Raw genomic sequence first — 26652 nt, 5'->3', positions numbered from 1 at the left:
CACTCGGGAGGCAGAGGCAGGAGGATTGCTATAAATTTGAGGCCAACAAAGCTATGTAGTGAGACCTAGTCTCATAAAACAAAAGCCTGGCTGCCTCTTTGCCCCTCAGGTTTTAGTTTCTGGTGGCTTTGAAGTTATGGCCCTGTGCTATGATGGAGGTTTTATCTGTTTTGACTTCTTTTCTGGTTTGGGGGGGTTTGATTTTTTTTTTTTTTGGTTTTGTTTGTTTGTTTTTAATTAGAGTCTTTTATTGTAGAAATTATTGTTTTCTGTCCTGAGGACTTTGGATAAATAATTATTTAACAATGTCCATTTTTCTGTTCCTAAACACAAAAGCCGTATGTTAGCTAGCTTGTGTGGACCGGTTCTTAGGTGTTATTTTTCTGCTGCTTTTTCTGTGTCTTTATCTTTTTATTGTTGTTGTTCTCAAATTCCAACCGTATTATTAAACTCGTCATTTCTGCTCTCATCTTCCCGTCTTGTAAGAGATCGGTTTTGTTCTCGGTTGTCTGTCTGCCGCTCCTTACACATGTGTACGCTGCTGTGCTTTCCCTCACTGGCTGAGCAAGCGATTCGCAGCGTTTCTCCCTGTCATGTCAGTGGTGCTCTCTGGGGATCTTTGGCAAAGAGTTTCTATTTTAAAATGTAGCCCGAAAGGACCAGTTGGAAGTTCAGTGCACTGGGGGCAGTGACTGGCTGGGCTCTCGGAGGTCAGGCCTGTAGATCCATTCATCTTCATGCTGTTCCGTTCCCTGCTCCCTAAGCGGGATGATGGCGTTCTCTGAGTCAGAGACGCCCAAGCTGCTGTCTTTCAGTGACTCGTGCACACGCACACACACACACACACACACACACACACTAGTCTCTCAGGTCCCCCGTTTGTTAAGAGTAAAGCATCTCTTTGCTTCTGCCAAATACAGGAAGGCCGGTGTGGGAACGGAAGATCTGATGTTTAACGTATAGATGCTCAGTCAGGCTTGCATTTGGGATCTGAAACCTCGAGGTCCTAATTGCCTGAGTTCTAGAATACACAATCATCCACTTCCCTTACCGCCCTCCTATTTCTTGTCTCGGACTTTTGTCGTCTCTTGCCATGATGTTAAATTCAGGTGCTATATTTACAGTTCCCACATGTGTGCACCTGCCCTAAACCCAGACTCACCCGCTGTCTCCTTGAACTCTGCTTGTCTGATGGGTGGGCATCTCAAATTTGGCATACCCAAAGGTGATATGGTCTTCTAGAAACTTCTCCCCAACCACCTTCCTCGCCATGCTTTTTTCAGAGTACTTTCTAAACATATGGTCTAAGAGTGAATCATTCAGGAGAGAGAGCAGAAGCACAGTCACCGTAATCATAGAGTCTAGCAATAGAGTCACACTTAATCAATAAAGTTAGTTGTGGTGGTGTAGTCTAGTGTTAGGGAGCAGAGGTGGGCAGATATCTCAGAGATCCACATCAGCCTGATCTACAAAGTAAGTTCCAGGACAGCCAGAGTTGTGAGACCTGATCTCAGGGGGAGAAAGATTCTTAAGAAGATATACATATTATATATATGTGTACATATATATATTCATATACTACATGTCTGATAAAGGGCTTATACCCAAGGTATATAAAGAAGCAGGCCCATGGGGTTGGGGATTTGGCTCAGTGGTAGAGCACTTGCCTAGCAACTGCAAGGCCCTGGGTTCAGTCCCCAGCTCCGGGGGAAAAAAAAAAAAAGAAGCAAGCCCCTTACGGCTTAAGAAGAAAAGCAGCTCCGTTTTTAGGGGACAGAGGATTGCACAGCCGACTACAGGGAAAACGCCGAGCGAGGGGAGCTGGTGGTCAGCAGAGATAGACAAGGGCCAGGCAGGACTCTACTCAAGAGACAGGGCAATAGGCAACTGGGCCATTCTTGTTCAGCAGAAGAGTGGCCTGACCCTGGAAGCAGCTAGTGAATAGGAAGCTTGAGGTCTGCCATAGGCCACTGCTTGAGGGTTCAGCGGGATGGATTATGGATGCTCAGACCCTGGGCAGATTTGAAAAGTACTGTGCTGAGTGAGAAAGGCAGACTCAGGGCCAGCATTTGGTCTGGTGTTATTTGTGTGAGAGTCTAGAAGAGGCAACAGCATGTGTCCGAGGTTGCCTAGTCGGAAGCGGGCTGCATTACAGAAAGACCAGCTGCGAAAGGCCCAGTGGAGCTTTCTGGAGAAGTAGCACTGCTGCCCATCTTGATCATTCTGATGGGTTATGTGAATGGTTATGTTTTTCAAAACTCGTTGTGTCATGTGCAAAGGTTATTCGTAATAAAGCTGTTTGAACGTGAGGTAGGACGTAGGAGCAGACCTGAGCCCCCAGTGAGCAGGGATGTTCGTCAGAGGCAGGGAGGGAGGCTTCTCTTCCACAGGGGTAGGGAGACTGGCTGGAGCTGCACCTCAGGGTACACATAGACCTCTGCCGCCCAGCTCCTGCCTCTTGTCCCCTATACAACTGGGAAGGCCGCCATTGCTTTCTTCCTTAGAGCAAGTCCAGGGTCGTGGTTGCGTTTCTTACCCATTCGCTCCCCTGAGATGACTCTGCTGAGTCCTGGCCTCTGGCACCGGGTGACGTGGCCAGTAGCCGATGCTTGCCTGTGGTTTTAGTTGTTCCCTGTCCTGCGTGCCATTGCTCACACTGCTTGCACATTGTCATGTGGGTGATCGCCTTCACTTCTGGGATTGCTCCTAGTGTAGGTTGTCCCCACCTCTCCCCACACCTAGTCCCCTCGCTGTCTTTTGAACACTGCCGTCTGGTTGTTCAGTGGTCTTCCTGAGCAGCTTGCCCGAGGGACTTGGGGGGAAGGGTTGGGATGGGGAAAGGGGTCATTCCTGGCAGAACTGTTAGACATACAGATTCAGGAACCAAGGCGCCTGCGCTTGACTCCTGAGTCTTGCCCCTCAGTGCCATGTGCCTAGGGAGGTTACTTAACCTACCCTTGCTTCAGTGTGTCACCCCTTTAAAAATGGAGAGGGGACATGGGTTGCAGTCAGACCCACCTTCCCAACTATGCGATGGGTGGTGCTGGTGCAGGGCCTGCGCTGCAGATCCCACGGCTGCTGTCCTTGCTTTGTCCTCCCACGTCTCCCTGTTCATAGCTGTTCATCGGCCAGGGATTTCTGGAAAACCCCAATTACCTGGGGTCCTTTCTTTTGCCTTCCAAATGGCTCCTGTCAGCTCCCACTCAAGTCTCCCTCTTAAGAAGCGGAAAATGTTCCCTTAGGGCTGTCTATTTCTGCTTCTGTTCTCTTGTCTTTCCCCCCAGGGGAGAGGAATCTTTCTAAAGAGACAGTAGTTAATGATTCCTCCTCAGTCTGTGGCTTTAGATCTTCATCCGTGTCACAGGATTCCACGGAGGGGACACTGTGACCACCATTAAGGGAAGGAGACGTGTACCCACCCACTACCAGACACAGTCCTTCACTTCCGTCTCTTACTACAGTCTGCTGGCATGGACATCTCTGGGTCTCCGGGTGAGGTCGGAGCTCTGTGTTCAGTAATAAGAGGTTACACACATCCACGTGTGGTCTCTGCTGCCTCTGCCTCATTGCTGGCTTCTCTGCCTTCACCCAGCTTTGTCCGCCAGCCATCACGCTGCCTGGCTTGCGTGGCCAACTCTTGGTTGTTACTTAAGGCATCAGTCAGACATCACTCTTTCCTGTTCTCCATCAGGTGTGGGTGCAGGCCTCACTTGCATCCCATGCCACCTCTGTTGTCCAGGAAGGCGGGTGGTGGCTGCTGTTATCACTTGCTGCTGCCTTCGCTAGCTTCCTCTTTTGCCCGTCTCACCCATGTCTCTTTGTAAGCTGTATGGTCTCTTGGCTCACCTGTATACTGGTTCAGCCTTCAGATCACTCTTGGCTGCAGCCAAGCCTGATTTCCTCTATGGACTGCACCTAACCTTCCGCCGCTGCACCCCTGGAGCGTTCTGGCAGAGTATTCGCCCTTTTCAAAATTTACCCCGTTAGGCTTGACCTCCCTGGGCTGGGACCATGTCTCTTTGAGCATTTCACAGTAGCTCCTCAACTGTCTAGAACAAAGCCCAGGGTTTTGGATGTGCCGTGGGTGTCTCTTCACAGTCTGTATTCAGACTGTCTTCGTTCTGTCTCCTCTCCTGCCATCTGTGCACCTCAGCTGCAGCCATTCACGCCAGCTTGTGATCTTCTCGGCACGTCCCCGTCTGGACTGACCGCACAGTTTTTATTTACGTGCTGCCTATCCTGTGCGGTGCTGTCTCTTGGCAGGGGCTCTGGTCTCCTCGGGATAGCACGTTCTTTCTTATGAGACCTTTTTCTAAGTGTACAGTGTCGCACACATGCGCGCGTGTGTGTGCGTGTGTGTGTGTGTGTGTGTGTGTGGGGCGCGCGCACGTGATGAGAGAGAAGAGAGACCTGTTTTAGTCGGTTTCAGTTTCTCACTGAATGTCCAGTTTATAGTGGATATTATTGCACTTCAAGAAAAGCTCATCTTTCTCTGGCTTTAGACGGGTACTTTTGGTGTTAAGCCCCTCTGACTGAGTCCCAGTCACCCTAAGGATCAGCTCCCATCCCGTCTGTGGCCAGCCTTTCCTGTGGTGTAGCCATCCTGTATCTCCACTGCTTTAACCAGCACCAAACCAGGGCTGAGCATTTGGAATGCAGAGCTTAAGCAGAAGTTACTTTTCTCACTCTGCAATTTGCAAGTCATTCTCCTATAAATTTAGGTCATTTTGCCTTAAAAATGCTAAATGAAAGCCAAAATTAGAATGTTAAAAAAAGCGCACACAAGATTTTGCAAGCAGCAACTCTAGTGTGGGGGGAGCCTGTTAAGTCGCATGAGACTAACAACTTCGAGTGAGTGTGAATTCTGTGTCTCATTCATGGTAGAACTGGAGGAGACCTCACGTTGTCTGTTCTTGCACGAACTTTCTTAAAGCTGGAACCATAAGCACAGCGTCTTGGGGAAGTGTGCCTCAGGACTCGATACCCTTAATCAGCAGATCTTCCCGCGTGCTCAGCGGAAGCTCCTTATGCTGGGATTGCAGCTCATTCCCCTGTTTGGTCTCCCAACAAGGGAAGCAGATTGCTAGTATTCCCTGGTAAAGTAAACAAACAAACTGGCCTGTCTTTTCCAAAGGAAACCATTTCCAGTGATTTTTCCACAGAAAGAGGGAAAGGACGCAAACTCGGACATCCCCTGGTTTGTGAGCTGAGAGAACAGCCCAGCATCCCCGAGCTGCAACTTCAGCAAGAGGCCATGCTTTCTTCCTCTTGGCCCCTCCTCTTGCACCCAGCTCCTCGAAGGCCTCCCCACTCTTGTGCTCTTTGGGGTGTCCAGTTTATGTCTCTGAGTTGTGCCATGCTTGTCCTATGCTAGAATTGGCCACCAAACAGCTTGTAGTCTCAACGACCCTGGGCTGGGAAGATGGTTCAGTCAGCGATGTGGTTGCCTCGAACGGTATGAGACCTGAGTCTCCTACCCAGAACAGGTTGAGAAGCCAAGAATGTTAGTTAAACTTAAGGCTAGGAGTGCAGTCCTGTGGTAGAATGGTTACCTAACACGTATCCATCTCTGGGTTTAATGCCAAGCACTGACACTGTAGAGAGAGGGATGGGAGGAAAATCTAAAGTGAAAAGCAGTCTAAGACTAGCTTAGTAGTGGAGCCCGGGTCCCGTCTGTGTGGCCCCTTAGGTCAATCCCCAGTGTTGCCAAAACCAAAAGCCAAAAACAAATAGACAAAAGCCCTCTCATCTAGAACGAATGTTTACTGGTCTCAGCTTCGTGAGTTATCCCACTTGACCCATCGGAAATAGTGAGGGCCTTTCCAAAATTGACATTCAAGTCAGTGTTCTATTCACAAGATCATCAGTGAGGAATACTAGAGTCACAGAGTTAGCATTTAAAATAATACTACAGATCATACCTCAGGTTAAAGTGGAGAACCTCATACCTCAGAATCACACCTTGAGTTAATATATAGAATCAGAATTGACTTTATTTTTTAAGTTTTCATCAAACCCATAGAGTTTTTATTTATTAGATACATAGACTTACTGTTACTATGTGACTATGCACAGATACTGTTAGAGCGTGTGTGTGTGTGTGTGTGTGTGTGTGTGTGTGTGTGTGTTTGTGTGTGTGTGTGTGTGCATTAAATACATACTGTGGCCCTCATGCTAGACATACACATTTGAAATTATGTCTTCTTAATGAATCGGCTTTCACTAAGATAAAATCTTTCTCTTTATCTATGCTGCTGCTGCTGCTGCTGCTACTACTACTACTACTACTAATAATAATAATAATAATAATAATAACAACAACAACAATAATAATAATCCTATCCTTCAGTCTATGCTGTCTGCAGTTAACATGGTCACCTGGCTTTCTTAGAGTTACAAACTCCTATCCATTTTTAGATTTGTAAGTGCTTCTTTTAAATAGCACATGGTTAGGTTTTGACATTCATCCAGTCTGATGAAAAGACACATTCAATTGGAGCATTTAACCCACTTACCTTTAATGTAAATAACCTTTATTCTTTGAAACTTACTCACTTACAGCTTTGTTAAGATGCCTCTTAGGTCATATAATCCACGTTCTCAAACATTGCTAACGTGCGTGACCATTTGAGACCTGAGCTGCCACTCTCGGTTGGGACAGGGACTTTTGCCAGCTGGCTGTGGGAGCGTCTGTGTTCTCAGTCTGTTACCAGTCTCATTTATATAAACCAGTTCACTGTGTGGCCCCTCACCAGTTCCTGTGCGGGGATGGGTTCTTGCTGTCGTGGGTACAGCTCAGCACTTCTCCAGACACTCAGGTTGCTAGGCGTGTCCTGCAGTTCCTTCCTCTCTCGTGCAGAGCTCTGCAAGTTCAGGCGATGGCTTTCCCAGACTCTCCTCTCCTACTTTTCTGAACCGTAGTCCAGGTTAGACCGTTTCCTTAGAGAGAAACTTGCCATCGCTGGCTGCTCATGTTTGTCTCGCTTTAAGAATCACAATCTTACGTTTCAGATTTTCTGTGTCTCTGTGTCTCTTCTATGTTTTACTTGATTACTACAGGGAAGTTCATCTGTTACCAACTAACCTGTCATGAGCAGTTGTAGAAACATCATCAAATATATCCTTAAAGTCACCCTTCCTCCAAATAAATAAATTACTTAATTAATTAAAAAAATAGAATCACATTTCCTGAGAAATGTCCTCTTGCACACCTGTGTCCCGTAACAGTAGAGAGACAGACTGGGCCAACACCGACTTGAAGAGTAGACTGTGAAGGCCCACCTGCCGGAGCATCCTACAGTGGCGTGCACCGAGGCCGTCATCCATAGTCCAGTTCCTGTCCTGGATTTTCTTATCTCTGTCCTGTTTTTCCACTGTAGTGGTCTTTTAAGAATTTTCCCTGTGTCTAAGATATGGCTTTAGCCTGTGAAACTTTTTCAGCGAGACCCTTGTTATTTAAACAACCCCCTTACTCTATTTTCTATATAAACAGTGTTATCGATCCTGCTGTTAGCATAGGCATGGGAAGAGGTATTGCTGTGCCTCTGGAAGTACTCGGGGACGGCCTAGTCAGTTGCTTTTGCAGCAGCCTACCCAATAAACCTGTTTTGCCCCTGACATCACTGTCAGAGATTTCAGAATAATTACTGTGCTCTGGGACTATGTCAGTCCATGTCAGGCCTAGAGAAGGAGGGATGTGTTTCTTGGTGTAATTGGCTTTTCCTTGTGTTTTTCAGTTTGTTTTCTTTGCTGTCTAAAAAACACAACAAGGTTCTGGAGCAAGCCACGCAGTCCTTGAGAGGTTCCCTGAGCTCCAGCGATGTCCCTCTCCCAGATTATGTGAGTAGCTGCCTTGTCCTGGTCACTATTTCCTCTGTACTGTTAGATCCATGAATTACTGAACTTCTCCAAGTCTGACTGCCCCTTAGACATCTTCAGTGAAGTAGTTGAAGAAAATCAACGTCAAGTGGTCATTGTTAATAATCAGGAATCCTAGTACTTGAATCAAACAAACAAAAAACCCTCTCAAACCAATTCTACAAAAGCAGAAGAAGATATCCAGAGATGTGTGAAGAGGCCCTACCTTAAACCAGAGAGGTGGGAAAAGGTCTTACCTTAAAAGGCGCGGAGTGGGGGGGGAGGGGCCTTGAATTTGGTTCATCTGTACAAACTTTGTCCTTAGACAGTATTTTTGTTTGTTTGGGGTTTTTTTTGTTTTTTTTCCCGGAGCTGGGGACTAAACCCAGGGCCTTGCACTTACTAGGCAAGCACTCTACCACTGAGCTAAATCCCCAACCCAGACAATATTTTTGAATTTTGCATTAGTACTGTGCATTTATTTATTCCACAGAAACATGTTGAATTTACGTATCTTAAAGTCCCCCTAATAGTTTTTTTCCATTAATCAGAGTACCACATTAATGTTTCTTAGAGGAAGTGGTCATATTTAATGGTCCTTGCCAATCACAGGTATGATGGTAATGGCAGAACACATTTTGTGATACACATTTGAATTCTATATTGAACCTCACAGTTCTTACTGACTTAGCGGATTTCTTCGTCTATAAACTTTGCAGTAAGTCCTAAGCCCCTGCTCCCTAGGATCACAGGGGAACTCTGACTGTGACCTGTCCCCACAGCCCTCGACCTAACACTGGGCACATGAGGCTATGGCCCACATCTTCTCTGCTAGTCTTGCTGCCTTTGCCCAGAGCTAACAGAACAGGAATGACTGGAGCAGAATCACTACCTGTGCCAGAGATCCAAAAGGTGATTTGAGAGAACAGCAGTGGGCCTGAGTGTGGCTCAGCAGGTAAAGAGCTTGCTGCACAAGCCTAAGGACCTGAGTTCAATCCCCCAGAACCTAGTAAAAATGGAAGGAGAGACGCAGTTCCACAAAATTGTCCCCTGATCTCCATGCGCACAGTGTGGTGTGCTCACCCTACGAATGCATCACACACACGCTAACAATGAATGGGATAAAACTGTTAGCAAAGAAATGGGCAGGCTCCTCTTTTAACCTGTTAAGTATCCTTGGCAATAGCCACAAACTTCTGTGTCCTGGACTAGCCCAGACAGCTTGCTTGCAAAGCTGGAAGAGGAGGAGGAAAGGTTCTCCGCGGCTCTGGAGTCCCAGATGTGCTTTCTGCACCAGATCGGAGACCATATTAGCAGAATTTAATAAGTGCTTAAAAATAAGCCTGTGTTTTTCTTTTTGCCCTAACACATAGAACACTCAGGGTCTGCATAGAGGTTTCTGAGTTTATTAAGAAAATGTTTATACTCATTACACTGTATAATTCACAAGTCAGTTGAGTAACAACGTAAAAAGAACACGGCAAGTTACAAAAATATTAGTGTTAGTACTTTAGTCCAGCCATGTTTGTCTAAACACCTCACGGGAAGCCCTTCCTTCACATTTTAGATAATGAGGAAGCTGCCCTGGCAACTTATGGGAAAAATAATACAAAAACTGTACTCTGGTCCTCTGTCGAGTGCACCCTGGGGGCAGTGGAGGTGGTAGGGAGAGCGGCTAATGCTCCGTGGCGTGTGTGTGTGTGTGTGTGTGTGTGTGTGTGTGTGTGTGTGTGAGCATGTCTCTATGTAAGGCTTTCACATTTAACTCAGTGAGTGGAACAATGAATGGCTTTTACAAACACTATGGTCCCACTCAGACCACTCAATTATGTATAACAGCCTGGATAGAGAACGTGATAGCAAACACATTGACTGTGAGCATGGTTTTTAAAATTACTGATCCTGTCCCTGTGACAGAGGCGATGTCCTTGGCTCCGACAATCGCCTCAGCAGCTGTTGGACGTGAGACAACTGTAACTTGTGCTGGACAGAAGCACTGAAAGGACACTGTTACTGTTCTTTTTCAGAGGGCTTTTGGACCTTGTGTCTGGCCAAGTTCGTCATCTCACTCAGGTGCAAGTAGACACAGGTAGAGGGTAGAAGGACCCCAGCGCTGGGCCTCAGGAGAAGGGTCGGGGCGGGGCGGGGCAGTCAGCGGAGCAGATGCATAGCCAGCTGTCCTGCTCAGAGCTGAGCGGCCCATGCTGGTACGACCCTGCTCTATGGAGTCTTGTTTTACTTCCTCTCTCGTTACAGAACATGAATTCTGTCCAGAGGTTGTTTGATGGGTAACAGCTTACAGAATGAGTACTTCTATATTCCTGTGTCTTCAGTGTTCCTTGGTCTTAAGTTATATTTGGATAAATACCAATGTGTGTAATCTGCATGAAGACAGCTTTTCAGGGCATCTGACTGTGAAAATGTGTAAAGATGTCGCTGGAGACCGAAATCTTTGAGAACCATTTTAGTATGTAATGATCACACACGCGTACGCACACATGCACGCAATCAATCAATTAAATATACATTGCCTTTATGCTGTAGTTAGTCCTCTGGCCAGACAGTTGGATGTACTTTAAAGATCAGAAATTGCCATGTGGTAGAGGCACAGGCCTTTAACCCCAGCACTTGGACGGTAGAGGCAGGTGGATCTCTAGGAATTCCCGGCCAGCCTCGTCTAAGTGAGTTTCCGGACAGCCAAAGGCCACACAGAGAGACCTTGTCTTAAAAAATGAAACAAACAAACAAAAAAATGAGAGAAAGAGAGGTGGGTGGAATATTATCATTTTTCTAGGCTGGAAAAAAATCCATTTGGAGGTTAGGAGGAGACCAGATTTCTAGCCTAGTTACCGTCCAGCTCCCTGAATCCCCCTGCCTCTACTGCCCGAGCCTGAGTGCTGGGATTACAGGCACGATGCCCACACCTGCTCTGAGGCTCTGGGAGTAGAGCCCAGGGCTTCCTTCGAGATGAGCACCTCACCAGCTGAGCGGCGTGCCGAGCCTTACGCATGCGGGCTGATAACCCATCTGTAAACTGGAATCCACTAGAGATGCCCTGGGTTGGAAGTCTTACAGTTGTATCTGTGTGGTATGAAATGAGAATTGTTTGCCTTTGTCTAAAGATTTGCTTTTAGTCTGTGGTGGGCAGGGGTAACTTCTATGATTCCTTATTAAATTTCTTCACTGATTACTATATGATCTATGTGTTAGTTTGATTTTTTTGCAGCTAAAGAAGTTGTAGCATTTTTTCTTTTTAGTTCAAAACGGATAGAAAGTCGTTGAGCTTCTCCTTATCCGATTTTATTCCTGGCTCTCTTGGTTTTCAGTTTACTAAAGATCAAAGCTATGTTCCTGCAACTTGTTTTCATGAAGTCCTGCTTGCCTGTCAGCCCCGTTCTGCCTGGAACCCCAAGATGCTTCGCCATTGAGTACGTTGTCTCAGCCTTTCAGTGGATATCAATAAGGAATAGTCTTTCACATGTGTTATATAACTTACATCTGCTCTTAAACATCAGTGTTTTCCAAAGCATAGTAAGGGGCATTCTGATTCGATTCCTATACCTAGAAACTTTAGCTCCGGTTTCTCTGTGTTGTTCTATCGTTTACGCTTCTTGTGTTTGTTCTTCATCCTTGGCCAGGCAGAGAATGTGCTGTTCACATGCATGGAACAGTTGTCTGGTCATAGTGTATCCCATATATCCAGAAACATGGGGGTGTATTAGTCATTTTCAAAGCAGTTCCTTTTAGGATCTTCTCTTTTGAAGCATGCACGTGGCTACCAACCATGTTTGTAGACTATAACATCGCCAAGTCTGCTCTCTTGGAATTACCTCAGCTTGGCTGAAGTGAACAGTACATGCTACTTCACATAAAGAATCTCAAATTCACAAACAAAATTCAATAGATGGTGGATTGTATAAATCTATAACGAAACCTAATAGATGTCCAAAAAGACAGTCTTCCTTGAGGAAGCAGGGGAGAGGTGGTAGCAACCTCCTCTGAAGGAAGTTGATACTTGACCTGGGTCCTATTGCATCGTGTTTTGATTTGACTTTTGAAAAAGACTCTTCCCGGTGTGTGTTGGGTGCAACAGTGTCCAGCTTATGCAGGTGCTCGAGAACCACGCATCCGCAGTTCGACTCCGTACACAGCAGGTAACCGAGAATGTGCCACAGGCTTAACCATAGCAGCCAAACACCATGAGGTATTTAGACCAAATGAAAGTAAATCACCACGAGTTTGGATTAAGCAAAGACTTGGACATAGCAAAAGCACAAAGAACAAAAAACGTGGATAGTTTGGACTTCATCACAATTTAAAACTTTGGGTAGAGTGCTTACCTGGCATTCACAAGGCCCTGCGTTCAATCCCCACTACCATATAACCCAGCTGTGATGGTGTACTCTGGAAATCCCAGCACTTGGAAGGTAGAGGGAGGCAGGAGCACCCAAAGTTCAAGGTCATCCTCAGTGTATAGTGAATTGAGGGCCAACCTGGGCTATAACAGACCCTGCCTCCAGAAAATGTAAACTTCACTTTTATAGGATTCAAATAAGACATGGAGGAAGAGGAGGAGGAGGAGGAGGAGGAGGAGGAAGAGGAGGAGGAAGAAGAAGAAGAGGAAAAGGAGGAAGAGGAAGAAGAAGAGGAAGAGGAGGAAGAGGAGGAGAAGGAGGAAGAGGAGGAGGAGGAGAAGGAGGAGAAGGAGGAGAAGAAGAAGAAGAAGAAGAAGAAGAAGAAGAAGAAGAAGAAGAAGAAGAAGAAGAAGAAGAAGAAGAAGAAGAAGAAGAAGAAGAAGAAGAAGAAGAAGAAGAAGAAGACAACGACGACGACGACGACGACGACGACGACGACACAGCAGAAGCAGCAGCAGCAGCACTAGGGGGACAGACAGGCAGATCTCTAAGTCTGAGGTCAGCCTGGTCTTATATACTGAGTTCCAGCAGAGTGAAGTGTTAGCCCACAAGCTCACAGAATAGGAGAAAATAGTGTCAAATCATATATCCAGAATATATGTGCAAAGCGTACAGTTCACCAGTAAAGATGCAAACAGCACACTTAAAGACAGGACAGATACATTTTGTAGCAGTGTTCTGTGCATTTTGAGATACAGAAGGACTTGACGGCCTTTCTCGGTTTGGGAAGATCCTGGGCCTGTAGGTGTTAGGAGAAGCAGCCTCTACGCCTGACAGGAGTAGGAAGCACTGCTGGCCAGAGGAGCGTAGGTGTGGCATGGGGTGCGGTCTAACCCCAGGAGAGCCACCCTTCACCAGCCACAGGCAAGCAGCAAGACCGAGAGACTTGCCGTCTGTGCGGGACATCTGAGTGTACTTTACACCTCAGGTAGGACTCTTCTGTCTTCTCAGTTCTCCTCGACCTTGAGATGCTGACCAACTGCTCACTGTGTGCTGCAGCCCGAGATGAGCCAAGACAGAGTGACCCTCGAGAGCAAAGGCTGAGTCCTGTTGGCATCCGCCTGCCTTTCCTGGCTACTGTGGGTGATGCAGACTGGCAGAGGACTCACCAGGACCCATGTCCTCACTGCATCTCCACTGCCGTGAGATGACAAAGCAACATTTTCCAGCTCCCTTGCTTCCGGAGCTGAGCCGTGAGACCAGCTGTCCTGTGCAGGAGGAAGTGCTGTTTGTCTGTACAGTCCTCCTCCTCCTTCTCCCTAATCACCCGCAAGCTGGATAGGCTAAACCAGTGGGAAGGTCGTGTAATGTTCTTGTAGGTACGCCTTCAGGGCTGACCATTTGTGTCACATAACCAATTGGTGCGCTTTTCCCTGGAGAAGGCAGTTTCTCTGCCCTTGGCATTTCTCAGTTGCTGTAGTTCTCAGCTGCATAGGCTTTTGAGGCCTCATGCTCCCCTCTTCCACATCAACGTGCCTACTGGTGTCTTCCTTGTTCCGGTCGTATTTAAACAGCCATGCTGGTGAGACATCATGGGTGTAGCTTCTCGAACTGCTTTAGGAGACGCAACCTCACAGCAAAGAGCTGTACTTCTGACAATTAAGTAATCCCCTCCCTCCCTGCCTCCCTCCCCCCTTCCCTCCCTTCCTCCCTCCCTCCGCAGCCTCCCTGAGCCTGGGCTTTGGGAGTTGCGCTGCAGATACATCAGTTGGGACTGGCTCCAAAGCCCTGTGTTGTGAGGTTGTGGTGTTTTGTGATGTTCTCCATCTGTTGCAAATCAGAGTTTCCTTGATGAGGGCTGAGGACGAATATGCAGAGTGTATTTAGGGACAGTGATAGGCTCTCCTCCAAGAGTTCCCTAGCCCTGGGTAGCTGGCTAGGTTTCCACCACCAGGCATGGTTTCCCTCTTGTTGAGTGGGTGAAATCATTTTTAAAAGTAGCATTTGGAGGAGTGGGACCAAAGAATCAACACTTTCAAGGAAGTAAAATACGTTCTGTGAGCACCAGCGTGACCGTAGAAGGTGTTAGTGAGCCGCACAGTGTGCAGACTGTCGTAGAGGGTAAGGAAACAGGCAAAGTACAGAGCACTGAAGCACGGGTCAGGCCCAGCGAGGGGACTCCAGTGAGGTGGCCCAGTGGGGAAGGGCGCCTGCTGCCAGCGCTGGCTGCTTGAACTCCGTCCCCAGAACCTTCATGGTGGGACAACCAACTCCCACAGATTGTCCTCTGACCTCCTTGTGCATCACCTTCTCCCCCACCCCATCATAAAAGGAAAAGGGGAAAATGTCACTCATCAGAGTATAGCTATGCATTGCGTTCTTCTGAGGCTTTTTAAAGAGAGAGTTTACTCTTTATAGAGATTCCGTGGGAATAACCTTCGTTATCTAAGTCCTTTTTAAATTTAGATTGGCTTACACACGTGATTGACAATACACTTTAAAAATAAAATGGTTAGCACTGGGAGTCAGATGGAGGACAGAGGGTGGCATTCTTCTTTATAGGTAAGGTCCTGGGATGTTGCCAGCCCAGGTGACTCCCTTTTCCTGCCTCCCTGCCTCCTCTCCCGGCTCCCAGAGGCTTGGCTTCAAGGGTTTCAGTGGTGGTGGTGGTAGTGATGATGATCTTGTTTCTTTGTTTGTTTGTTTGCTTAAGAACTTCTTCTATTTCATTCCATTTCCCCTTGATGAACATGTTAAATTTCTTGAAACTAAGAAATGACTAAAACACTAATTCTAACATTAAGCCTTCATTCCTTCCCTGGGTCCACTGACTTGTTCATCATGCCTCCCTGATGTCTTCAAGGTATTTATTTCTTGTCCTTCTGTACTTGATACTGCTAAACTGCCAGTGAGCTATGTGGAGACCGTCCCTCGGTCTGCACTAATGCTGGCCCTTCTTGAGCAGAATGTTCTCCGGCATCGTGGGAGGGTGCAGGGCTGGTGCACACTGCTGCTGCTGTTTTCCTAGGCTGCTTTGCTGAGGCAGTGTCTGCCGAGGTCTGTTGTAAACTTGTTTTCCCTTTGTGATTACTCTGTACTTGAGGAGTTGCTTAAACTACGCCAAATCCTTTCCTGCCAGATACTGCCTATAGCACAGATCCCAGGTTTGCTCATTCAGTTTTTCTCATTCCTTCTACATCCATAAACAAGGAATAGTTAATATACACTGTAAAATGTTTGCCATAATAAGCAAATTAGCATATTCATTACCTCATGTGGTTGCCGCGCACGTGTGGTGTGTGTGTGTGTGTGTGTGTGTGTAGTGAACATCTTAGATCTCTTCACTCAGCAAATCTCAGGTACACTTAAGAATATTCCTAAGTACAGTCCACATCTGCACATTAAGTCCACAGGCCTCATTTGTCGGACGGTGGAAACCTCATGTCTTCCTCGGAACATCTGCTAGCTACTTCCTCTCTTCTTCTGTGAGTTCAGCTCGAGGTTCTATACAGAGGGGGCTCACACAGCATTCGTCTTTCTCACACAGCTCATGCCTATGCTGTTTCAAATGACAGACATTCCTTTTTATGCTGAACGACATCGAGTTATGGTACCCACAGCGCTTGCTGGCGAACCAGTCATCCGATGGCTTCCTGCCTCAGCTTTTGGGAATCATGCCACAGTGAATGAGGGTGCTGATAACTCTGAGGTACTGACTTCATTTCCTCTGGGTAGATACTCAGAAGGCTGATGGTTTAAATACTATAATGAAATATTTCCCTTTTAAAACGTCTACATTCTCATACCACCTGTATGGATACAGTTGTTTTTCAACGTCCGATAAAAAGTTATTTCCTAACTAAAAACTACCTAACTTAACATGAGACCGAGTCCTCCATAAGATTGTCCTATTGTGGCTGGGAATCGGGAGTTCCGGTTTTTCTGAGGATGATCCTGGCTGGGTCTGTTATTATTTGGAAACTTGAAGTTGGCAGGCTCCCATCTTGTGTGCTAGGAGCAGTCAGTCCCTCAGGCGGGTGAGGCAGGCTTGTGCTGAGAGGAAGGGCGTCGGGGAGAGGGGACTTTACCAGTGCTTCTGCAGGAATATGCTAGACGGCCCTTTTTAAGAATTTTAAAAGATCATTTAAAATACTTAAATAATTTTTATGTTCCTTCCTGTGGCTTCTAAAAAGAAATAAGCCATGTTTGCTGTAGCAATGATTAATTAATGTTCTAAGTGAAGTTTAAAGAGCACAGAAAAAATAAGTCATGAATATTAAATTCAGCACTAATGTGTGGGGTTTTTTTTTTTTTTTTTTTTTTAAAAAAAACCTAATCAATTTCTCTTTTCCCTTTCTTTCCATCCTAGTGAAAACAGTTCTCTTACCTATGACTGCTGTAGCAGCACCTTTCCGGGTCGCGGCTCCAAGTTTCCCCTTATTTGGTTAGGAAACCCCGTTTTGGATTTTCTGTTTGCGTGCATTCTCCCTTTCTGCCTCAGTTCGTTGTTCCTAATGGGGGAGGGGTCCACCATTTGGAGTTCTTTGATTCGCCCTTGATTTGCATGGCAAATAGAGAGCAGCTGCCCACTACAGCGGCTCACTCTTGAAGCCATGGTCCCTCCAGCGTCATCTGGAAACAATGTAGCTTGTAAAGCAAAGCTAAGAAGAAAAGGCAATGTTTGTTTTATGTGGGATGAATGATTTCTGTTGGGGTCCTTTAATTCGGCTATTATGAGGGTTATTAAAAAGCAGTATTACAAAAGAGGCTTAAATGAAAAGAATTTTTTTGAGCTGGTATCTTATTATTACAGTTGATTATAGTTGAAGCTACAAATGTTTTAGAAATGGCACTTTATTTTAGTTTCTCCAAATAAGACCCAAAAAAACAGTAATCTTACTCATTGTATGAGTGGAAATTCAATCTTTTCCTTGATTGATTTAATTTCTGAAAACAAATTGTGTTTGAGAATTCAGTTCGAGCTATTTTTTTTTCATGGATTTTTGAAAATTTCTTACAAGGATAGTAAATATCCTTGCAGGAATATTTGAGGATCACCATAATGGAGTGGAGCAGAACCCTGAAATGCATCCATCCATTAGACTCATGGCATTATTTAAAAGTCAGTGCATTCCAAGTAAAGTCTGGCAACTCACTGTAGTCATGCCTTCCTCGAGCTCTAAGCTTGAGTGCAGAGGAGTCAGTGATGGGAACTGGTTTGCCTTAGGAAGTAGGAAAGCGGGGCATTCTTGCTTTGATGGGTGTTAGAGTCCACTCTGTCTTTGGGTTCGGTCAGCTTTTCATGTGTCTGTTGGTACAACGGCTGCTTCCAGAGAGCTGCTGTTCAAGAGCTACACATCAGCACCTAAGTGAGGGCGCCTAGCATGTCTGTTCAACTCAGTACGGCAGGCAGGCAGACTCGGTTACTTTCGTGCGTTTGAGCGACCTGCAGTCTCCTGTGGTGTTTTCTGAGATCTTAAATTGATGTTTTCCCAGAGGACCTAAGAAGTGTGTGGTGTTCCTTTCGCACGCAGTACTGGCGAGCGTGCTGGGTCCGTGGTGACCCATCCTGTGTAAGGTCCTCTTCAGCCTCTGCGGTTGGCTCAGGGTGTCATAACCTCAACAGTAAACACTGACTTCTCACAGTTTGGAGGCTGGGGTGCAAGAGCAGGACGCTAGCACACTGAGTTTTCCGTGTGGTGTGCGTAGGGGCCTTTGATTAGCACCTGCACCCAGCTGACCCTTGTCTCTGCCACTCACTGGTCCTGACAGCCCTGCCTCCCCCGAGCTGTTCACCTCCCAGAGAGCCCCCCTCACTTTATTCTCTGAGGTATCCCTGTGAGTTTGGAAAAGAGTTGAAGGACATCTAGATTTGTGGGCAACAGTTGCCCACAAGTGAAGGAGTATACTCAAACTGACAGGAATGAAGCTAGGTTCTCTGAGTAACTCGTACCCTGTGAGGTGACTGATGAACTGCGCCTGACTCTGAAACAGCCTGACAACTAAATAAATGCAGTTGGTGAGCAACCAGACAGCTAAATGGCGCGGTCCCTAGTAAACCACATCAGAGTGACCCAGGTGAGAGGAGACCAGATGATGTCACTGGTGGCATGTGTGCAGAAGCTTTGGCTTTGTAATCTGAAGATGCAGGCTTGTGTTGCGTGAGAAAGGGCGAGCGATGGAGACGTATTATAATGTCGTTTCCCATTGTCCTTAGAACCCAAGCTTCCGAGGGAAGTCAGTATAGACAGAGGGAAAATAAAAGCAATTAAGTATAACCCTTTGATCTTGAATAGAAGTGATCGGGATGGGTTCTGTTTCTTCATATCTATTGCTGAGTCTAAGCCATTTTATTTCTGTTCTTTGAACTCATAAAAGCAGTGACCAACCCAACTAGCTTTGATCACCTCACAGCGACCCTTCCACTGGAAGCCCAGCCAGTCTGCCCCCTTGCAGGATGGTAGCACAGGTGAGAATGGATGCAGGGAACTCCCCTGTGGAGAAGCCTGAGAGCTAATAACCAATTGTGACTTTGCACTGCTGGCTTCCAGAAAGAAGCTGTCCCAGCTAGAACACACCCACCTACGAAGTGGTTTTACACAAAACTAAACAAAATACAAACAAAAACCCGATCTGTTTGAGCCTCTAGGCCTGCCACCAACTTAAATGTCAAGAAGTACTATATTGCATAGTACATGCAGGTCGATCAGTGATAAGAGTTATCCGCCATCCTCACTGGAAACTTGGCTGTGGATTCTGCTTCTAACAAGATGGCTTTAAAACTGTTCTTTGAACTAGGGAACAGGAGGGTGGCGACTACACAGGTGTCTCTTGTTGTTGTTGTTTGGTTTTGTTTCATTTGTTTGTCTGTTTGGTTAGGGTTTGGTTTTGTGTTTGGAGACAAGGTCTTACTGTGTAGCGACAGCTATTCTGGGCCCCACAGCAGTCTTCTGTTTCATTATTACACATTCCATTCTATTACATTGAGAGCTGTATAAAAGTCTTGAATTTGCAGTTTTACAAAGGGGAACTACAAAGATGAAAAATGGACTGTAGAAAATGCATAATCTCCGTATGTGAATAATGGGCTGTAGAAAATGCATATCCTCCATAGGTGAATAATGATAGAAATCTGCTCCCCAACTCCCAGAGGGGAAAACATTCTCATTCTCATTTTATAAATCACTAATAAATCACATTGTATGTCCACCCTACAAGAGTAGATTATGGATTTATTATGCCTCATAACAACTACATTAAAATAAAGAAATTCCTTAGTCTGTGTTTTGCTTACTATACCTGAAAATAAGCACAACAGTCCTATTAATACTTTGCATGGTGGCTTGCCCATGGTGGTGTCCCAGCACTGTAGAAGCTGAGGCAGGAGAATCTCCAGTACTTTAGGCCAGCCATAGCTTACATAGTGAGATCTTTCTCAAAAAAAAAAAAAACAAAAAAACCCTGTTACTTGCTTCTCTGTTGCTTTCAACCAGACTTGTAGTAGCTGAGCAGAGTAGACAGAACGTAATATCCATAAACATGCATCTGGAACATTCCTCTGTTAAAGAGCATTTTCCCCACAGCTCCGAGTGAACAGCCATCAGGGCACAGATGTTGGAATCCTGCCTCAAGGAGATAGCAGAGTACAAAGGAAAGAAAGAGTGTCTCATCTAGCAAGGCAATAAATGTGTAGTTATAATAGACCCAGGGAAAATAGGAGGAGCACAGTCCAACAGGAATTGGAGAGCCCTAATTTAAATTTAGGGACACAGATATATCATTGGGTACCGCTGATGTTTAAGGACCTGCTAGATGAGAACACAGACAACAGAGCCAGCCAGGGAAGAAGGCGGGCATTTAACCACATCCACAAAGGCCCCGAGATAGAAACGTCAGAGGGACAGCAGAGGGAAGGTAACTTAGAAAAGACTGGAGTGGTGCATCAGTGCAAGGTCTCCGACGTCCCGTGTCACTCACTGTAAGAAACTGGAATATCACCCGTGGTTCAACGGGAACTCACTGACAAATGCTGAGTAGTGGTCATTGTACCTTTGTCCAATACTGGAGGAAAACGGTTTTAAAGGGCGAGGGCTGAGGGCATAGCCACGTCAGGTAAAGCTAACTAACACGCACTGAGCTGGGGCAGTGGCGAGCGAGAAGGTGATGTCACAGGAAAGGGGGAATCCACCCAGACTGCATGTCCAGCCTTTTAAAGCTGGACAGAAAACTAAGTGCTGTCAAGGAACTGGGGATCCCAAGCCCCGGGTACATGGTGTCAGGTAGGCGTGTTGTGCTGCCTAGTTTTATGTCAACTTGACACAAGCTGCAGTCATTTTGGAATAGGAAACCTCAACTGAAAAAACTGTTCCCACTAGACTGGCTATGGGCAAGCCTGTGGTACATGTTGCTGCTTGATGATTATGGGGGTGCCCAGCTCACCGTGGGCAGTGTCATACTGGGCTAGTACTATAAGAAATCAGGCTGGGCAGGCCAGTGAGTAGCAGTTTTCTATGGCCTCTGCATTAGTTCCTGCCCTGACATCCCTTGTGATGGAATATGTCCTCAGAGCTGAAGATGAAATAAATCCTCCTCCCAGAGTTGACTGTGGTTGTGGTTTATCACCGCAGTAGAAACCTAGCAAGGACTGCGTGTCGTAAAGAATCAGTCGTGCATTGCAGATTGAGTGTGAGGATGAGAATGTTTCTATTGTGTTTAGGGAAACAGGCAGCACTTGGAGCTGGGGAGTGTTTGACTGGTGTTCACTGCTAAAAATGCTATGCTCATTGTAAGGAGTAGATTAAGTTGAAGTCTAAAAGAAAGGGGGGCAGGCATTAGCTTTCTCCTCACTTCTATTTAGCCTTCTTACTCTATACTTCTGTTGCTGCTGCTGCTGCTGTTGTTGTTGTTGTTGCTGCTGCTGCTGTTGTTGCTGTTGTTGCTGCTGTTGCTGCTGTTGTTGCTGTTGTTGCTGTGCTGCTGCTGTTGCTGCTGCTGCTGTGCTGTTGCTGCTGTTGCTGCTGCTGTTGTTGTTGTTGCTGTTGTTGTTGTTGTTGTTGTTGCTGTTGTTGTTGTTGCTGTTGTTGCTGCTGTTGTTGTTGCTGTTGTTGTTGTTCTTGTTACTGTTGTTGCTGTTGCTGCTGCTGTTGTTGCTGCTGTTGTTGCTGCTGCTGCTGCTGCTGTTGTTGCTGCTGTTGTTGCTGCTGTTGTTGCTGCTGCTGCTGCTGCTGCTGCTGCTGCTGCTGTTTTATCATGCTCTATGAAGTTCTCATCTGGGCACTAATCATAGTAAGTGAAATTGTCTAAAATACATTTAGAGGCAAGGGAAATGGCTAAACTAAAGAGCTTATCACAGAGCATGAGGACGAGTTCAGACTTCAGAACCTGAATAGAAGTCAGGACACAGTGGCTGGCATTTCTAATCCCAGTGTTGGAGGTGAAGAAAGAAAGATCCCTGGAGCCTGCTGGCCTGCTGTCTGGACGAACCAGCAACTCCAGGCTGGGCTCCAGGTTCAGGTGAGAGACCCTGTCTCAAAAAAATAAGGTGGAGGGTGATTAAAGAAGACACACCCACAGTGCCCAGCAACCTGCTCGTGGTTCAAGAAAAAAATACTCCTAAAAAGCGAGGATAAATGTGTTTTGGTTTGACGAATGTTTGTCATTTTACTATCAAAATATAGAAGAGGAAGAGACTTGAAACCCAAGCACCAGTGAAGGAAGTGCGTGCTGTCTAACAAAGGACGGCAGCGCCATGTGTGCGTGTGCGCGTGTGCCAACGCAGAAAGCTTTACACTGGGCTTTTTCCCTTATGCTTTTATCCCAGTGTCCTTACTGTTATATTACTTCTGTAGAGCCTTCTGTCCAATGAGTTCAAAGCACTTACCGTCATCAAGTCATTTATTTCTTGGATTTATTGAATGGGCACCCATTGTTCAAAAGCCTGTGGGCGTAAGTACAAAGTTATAAAAGCACACAAATTAAATGTAATAGCACAGGAATAAGAGAGAAAAGCCTGCAGGATTGCCGCTTTGCCTGTTAGGAATGCTGTACTCCTTATAAAAAAAAAAGGAAAAGGGAAAGAAAAGAATAAGAAAGGAAACAACAACAACAACCTGGACTTTATCCTGTCCTGAGAGCCACAAGAGACTCTGTCAGAGGACTGACCATGCTGTGCTGCTCAGAGAAGCCTCTTTGAACTTCGGGAGCACTCTGGAACATTCTGCTGCTCTCCCAGACCTAGATTTTTGCTCTAGCAACACATAAGAAATTCTTGTTCCCTCCCTCTGTCCGCTGTACACATTCAGACAAGGGGGAATTGGTTAACTGCCATCGTCTCAGCAATGTCACAGAATGTGAGGCATGCTTAGTCTCAGGCGCCCAGCTAAATCTTGGGTTCACATTCAACTTTTTAACGTATAGAGGTAAATGTCTCCTTAATGTCTCCTTTATTCAAGAGTTTAGGAAAAATGCTAATTTCAGCTTGGTAAATTTTTTTTTCTTTTCTTTTTTTCGGAGCTGGGAACCGAACCTAGGGCCTTGCGCTTGCTAGGCAAATGCTCTACCACTGAGCTAAGTCCCCAACCCCCAGCTTGGTAAATTAATAAAATCTTAAATCATTCTAAATAGTTACTTTAAGAGAAACAAAGCCTTGTTTCTCAAAAGTAAAATGTCAATTAAAGATTACAAAGTTACAGTATTTCAGAACCGGAAGGCACGTGCTGCAGGAGAGCCTAGCTGGCACGTGCTTGGCTGTGACACGGGTGCTGAGGCGGGAGCTAGTACAGAATTCCCAGAAGCCCTAATCAGACTCCCTATCAGCCAGCGTGACACTGAGCTCCCCCACAGCCAAATCACAGAACAGAGAGACTCCTGAGCATGTGCCCGCCCAGTCCCACACTGCTCGGGAGATTCTGTCAAAGGCAGATTCCACCTGTTGCACGTGGAGCTCGTGTACTGTGGCGTTCTCCCTCTGTGCCTTTGTCTGCCTTTTGGTTTTCTTGTGCTTTTTGCTCAACATGTCTGATTTCTCATACAATTTACTCAAATTTTAACAGACTTAAAGTTGAAGCCACTGAGAAGGTTATAATCATTCTTTAATTTGGCTTAACACGCCAGAGTTAGAGAAAGCTGTGACTTTTGGATAATAACCAACAAATTAGTCCAAATAATGTCACAACACATTTCTTACGTTATTAACCAAATGTGTGGGAAAACTCTGTTTCCCAAAATGCTTTCTTAGAGAGGCACTGTTCCTTAGTGCTGTATAATTACTGAAGTTGGGTTCTTACTGCCATCAACTAACTCCTAGTGTGATACCTCAGGAAACCCAAAGCGATTTCAGACTCACACCCAGAGCCTTGCTTGTGCTGGGCAAGTGTCAAGCCGCTGACTACATACTTAGGACTGTTTTAGCTGAGAGTGAGCCCCAGGAATGCTGGGATTACAAGCACACACCACCACACCCAGCTCTGGGGGGTGGAGGAGCACACACATGTGCCGTGGTGTGAGTCACTTCTCTCCTACCTTTAACATGTGCTCTAAGCATCACACCCAGGGCCACATGCCTATGTGGCAAGCACTTCACTGTTTTCAGACTCAAAGCCAGAGCCTTGCTGTCTTCCCAGCCCTCACTGGCTTTGTTAAAAGAACAGATTTTTCTGTAATTGTTCCTATACATATTTAGGTCCTTGCCAAAGTTAAATGAATGACAGTCATTGTGAAAAGGCTTTCTGTCACCCTGTCTCCTGTAGAGCAAGAACAGTTCAGTGTGTATGGCGTGCATTTAAGATAGGGCGTCATCTACCATCACTAACTCCAGGTCTCAGAGAAAGCATGGTCTGCCTGTAACTAAATCAAAAGCTGAAACTGCCTGTTTCTCATCTACAAACTCAGGACAACTGACCAGAGAACTCTACACTTCCTGCTACCTCATGCTCACCTCTTTTCTTTTTCCCAGTAGTCAAAGATCAGAATGTCAGGCTAGAGAAGCAAAATGGTGTCTTGTTTGTTTGTTTATGTTTTGTTTTGCTGAAATAAGGTCTCACTGTGTAGTCATTCAAAGTCATCCTCCCCCTGCCTCAGCCTCTTCAGTGTTGGAAGGACAAGCAGGTACTGCTACACCCATCAGAGAAGTCACATTTCATTGGCACACATTTCTGAACCCACAGTTAGTCATCTTCACATCGGACAGCCCTGTAGCTCTGCAGTACAGACAGGCATTGTGTTTGCGCTTAACAAGACAGTCCGTTCCCAAGGGGTTGAAGGAGTTGTTTACCTCAGAGCACTCCTTGGGCTCCTGGCCCAGCATTCGTCCCGTCCCACTAGGGCATGGCATGAACACACAGTGTTACTTTTACCAGAGGCCAGGCCTTCCCCAGGGCCTGCTTTACCCATTCAGCCACCAAGCGTAAGCACGAGGTAGGTCCAGGAAGAAGAGGTTTGATTGTCATGTTGCTCCCAGTAGAAGCCATGATGTGACGGTCAGTTCAGAGCATTCTAGTAATAAGTGACAGAAATAAACAATGTTTGAGAGCTTGACATGCTTTAGGAAACATCATTTTATTACTTCCTAGTGCGACCGCTGTGCTTTGGTGAGAAATGGCGCCAAGTAAACCCAGAGGTCATGGACACATAATCTTGGAAGGTTTTGCTTACAGCACACTCATTACTACAGTGTCTTCTGTGTGGTTATTCTCTTCCTCTGAAAAAACCTCTTCCTTAGCCTCAAAGCAATCCAAATAAGCTAAGAGTTTCCTTAGAGGGACCGGGGCAGTGGACTATTGGTCAAGTCATGCACATGTAAAGACCTGAGCTTGGATCCCCAGCACACACAGCGGGCTAGGCATGGTAACCCTTGCCTGTAGGATTACCGGAGAGGCAGACAGTAGGGTCCTGGAGTTCACTGGCCACTGGGCTCACTCAGCAGCCGAGTATGCTAGCGCCTGTTCTTCAAGAGACCCTGTGTCAACGAGAGAAAATGGACAGCAGTAGAGGACACCCAGCATTGCTCTCAGGCCCTCCTACGTATGCGTAGACTTACACACAGAAGAGTTGCTTATAGCAAGGAAGATGTCAGGGACCACATTCCTCTTTACAAGTCAGTTAGTACCATACCATTTCGAGAAGGGTGGTCTTCTATTTTAATTTTAATCTTTTATTCATTGATAATTTCTAAAACCTTTCTGGAAAATAAAAGCAAATCTCTCTCTCCCTCACTCACATACATACACATGTGCGCGTGCACACACACACACACACACAGTTGACACCAGTTAGCAGACAATGGTCACTCCTAACTCAGGATGTGATGACACTGGGTGTCACTCTGAGGTGAGCCCTCTGAAGTCCGGCCTTACTAAGGGAGCAGATCTTCAGTTCCACTACCCCCCACCCTCAATTGATTTCATAGCATGTGAGCATAAAGAATGAAAATTTTGAATTTTTAAGCATATAATCAGAAACAACAATAGTTGGACATGGATCATGTGCGTTCTTTTGGGTGCCTTTGAGGTTCAGAAAATATAAACCCACTCACATCTGTCCTGGGGAGATCTTGACACTTGCTGTGGCAAATGTCCTTTGTTAATATAAAGATTTTCAGACTGCTTTTAAATCAATCTCCACCATAAGAAATAAATTGCAAATTTAGTACAGGGCCACCTCCTAAAGTTTTTGAATGGTAATTGCTAGGCAATAGACAGTTCCCATGGCAACATCAGTGAGCCCTTGCTCTAATTGTAGGTACAGACTGAGTCACCCCCATTGCCATTGACCTTGGCTGAATTGTGAGCATTAGCAGTTATCTGGACAAAATGTGGGCATTGTCCCGTTCATTAGGCAACTGTAACCACGGTGTTTGATCATCAAAGTGCTGAATGGGTGTAGTGCAGCGGGGTTTAAGTCAGGCTGTCTTCAGTTAGGGTCACCTGCATCAGTTATGGTGACAGCATTACACTTAGAGTATTTTTAACATATTTCTAACAGATTAACTGGTTAGTGTAACAATAACATTTACGTTGTTAAAGTTCTCCAGAATTCAATTTTAATGTACATTTTTACTTCTCGAAAAGCTCAATATAGCGTAATATTTTGCTCTTAAATGTTTTCTTAGTATATATGTTCATTCTGCAGTCTTAAGATTGTATTATGCTAATTATGCATGTATGTATATGTGTGTGTGTGTGAGTGTGCCTGTGTGTGTTGGTGTGTATATGTGTGTGTGTGTGTATTGGGTGTGTGTGTGTGTGTGTGTGTGTGTGTGTGTGTGTGCTGTTTCTTCATGTCTGCATGTGCTAGAGGTCAAGAGATGCTAGATCCCTGCAACTGGAGTTCGAGACAGTTGTAACCTCCCAAAATGAGTGGTGGGATCAAAGCTCGGCTCCTCTGGAAGAGGACCACTGCCCTTAGCCACTGGGTCATTTCTCTGAACCCCAACTCTGGTTTT

At 45.9% G+C, this 26652-nt stretch overlaps 1 protein-coding gene across 3 annotated transcripts in view; it reads left to right on the top strand.

Annotated features, from left to right (window-relative positions):
- Dym (dymeclin) overlaps nucleotides 1-26652 on the top strand; it is a 279741-nt gene that overhangs the window by 181628 nt on the left and 71461 nt on the right. For all 3 annotated transcript variants that reach the window (XM_032886079.1, XM_032886077.1, XM_032886080.1), the window contains one exon: nucleotides 7737-7839. In XM_032886079.1, coding sequence (XP_032741970.1) covers nucleotides 7737-7839 — 103 coding nt within the window. The remainder of the gene's footprint in view (nucleotides 1-7736; nucleotides 7840-26652) is intronic.

The sequence above is a fragment of the Rattus rattus genome, chromosome 15 (assembly GCF_011064425.1).
Source record: "Rattus rattus isolate New Zealand chromosome 15, Rrattus_CSIRO_v1, whole genome shotgun sequence".
NCBI lineage: Eukaryota > Metazoa > Chordata > Mammalia > Rodentia > Muridae > Rattus > Rattus rattus.
This window is presented reverse-complemented; position numbering and strand designations above follow the sequence as displayed.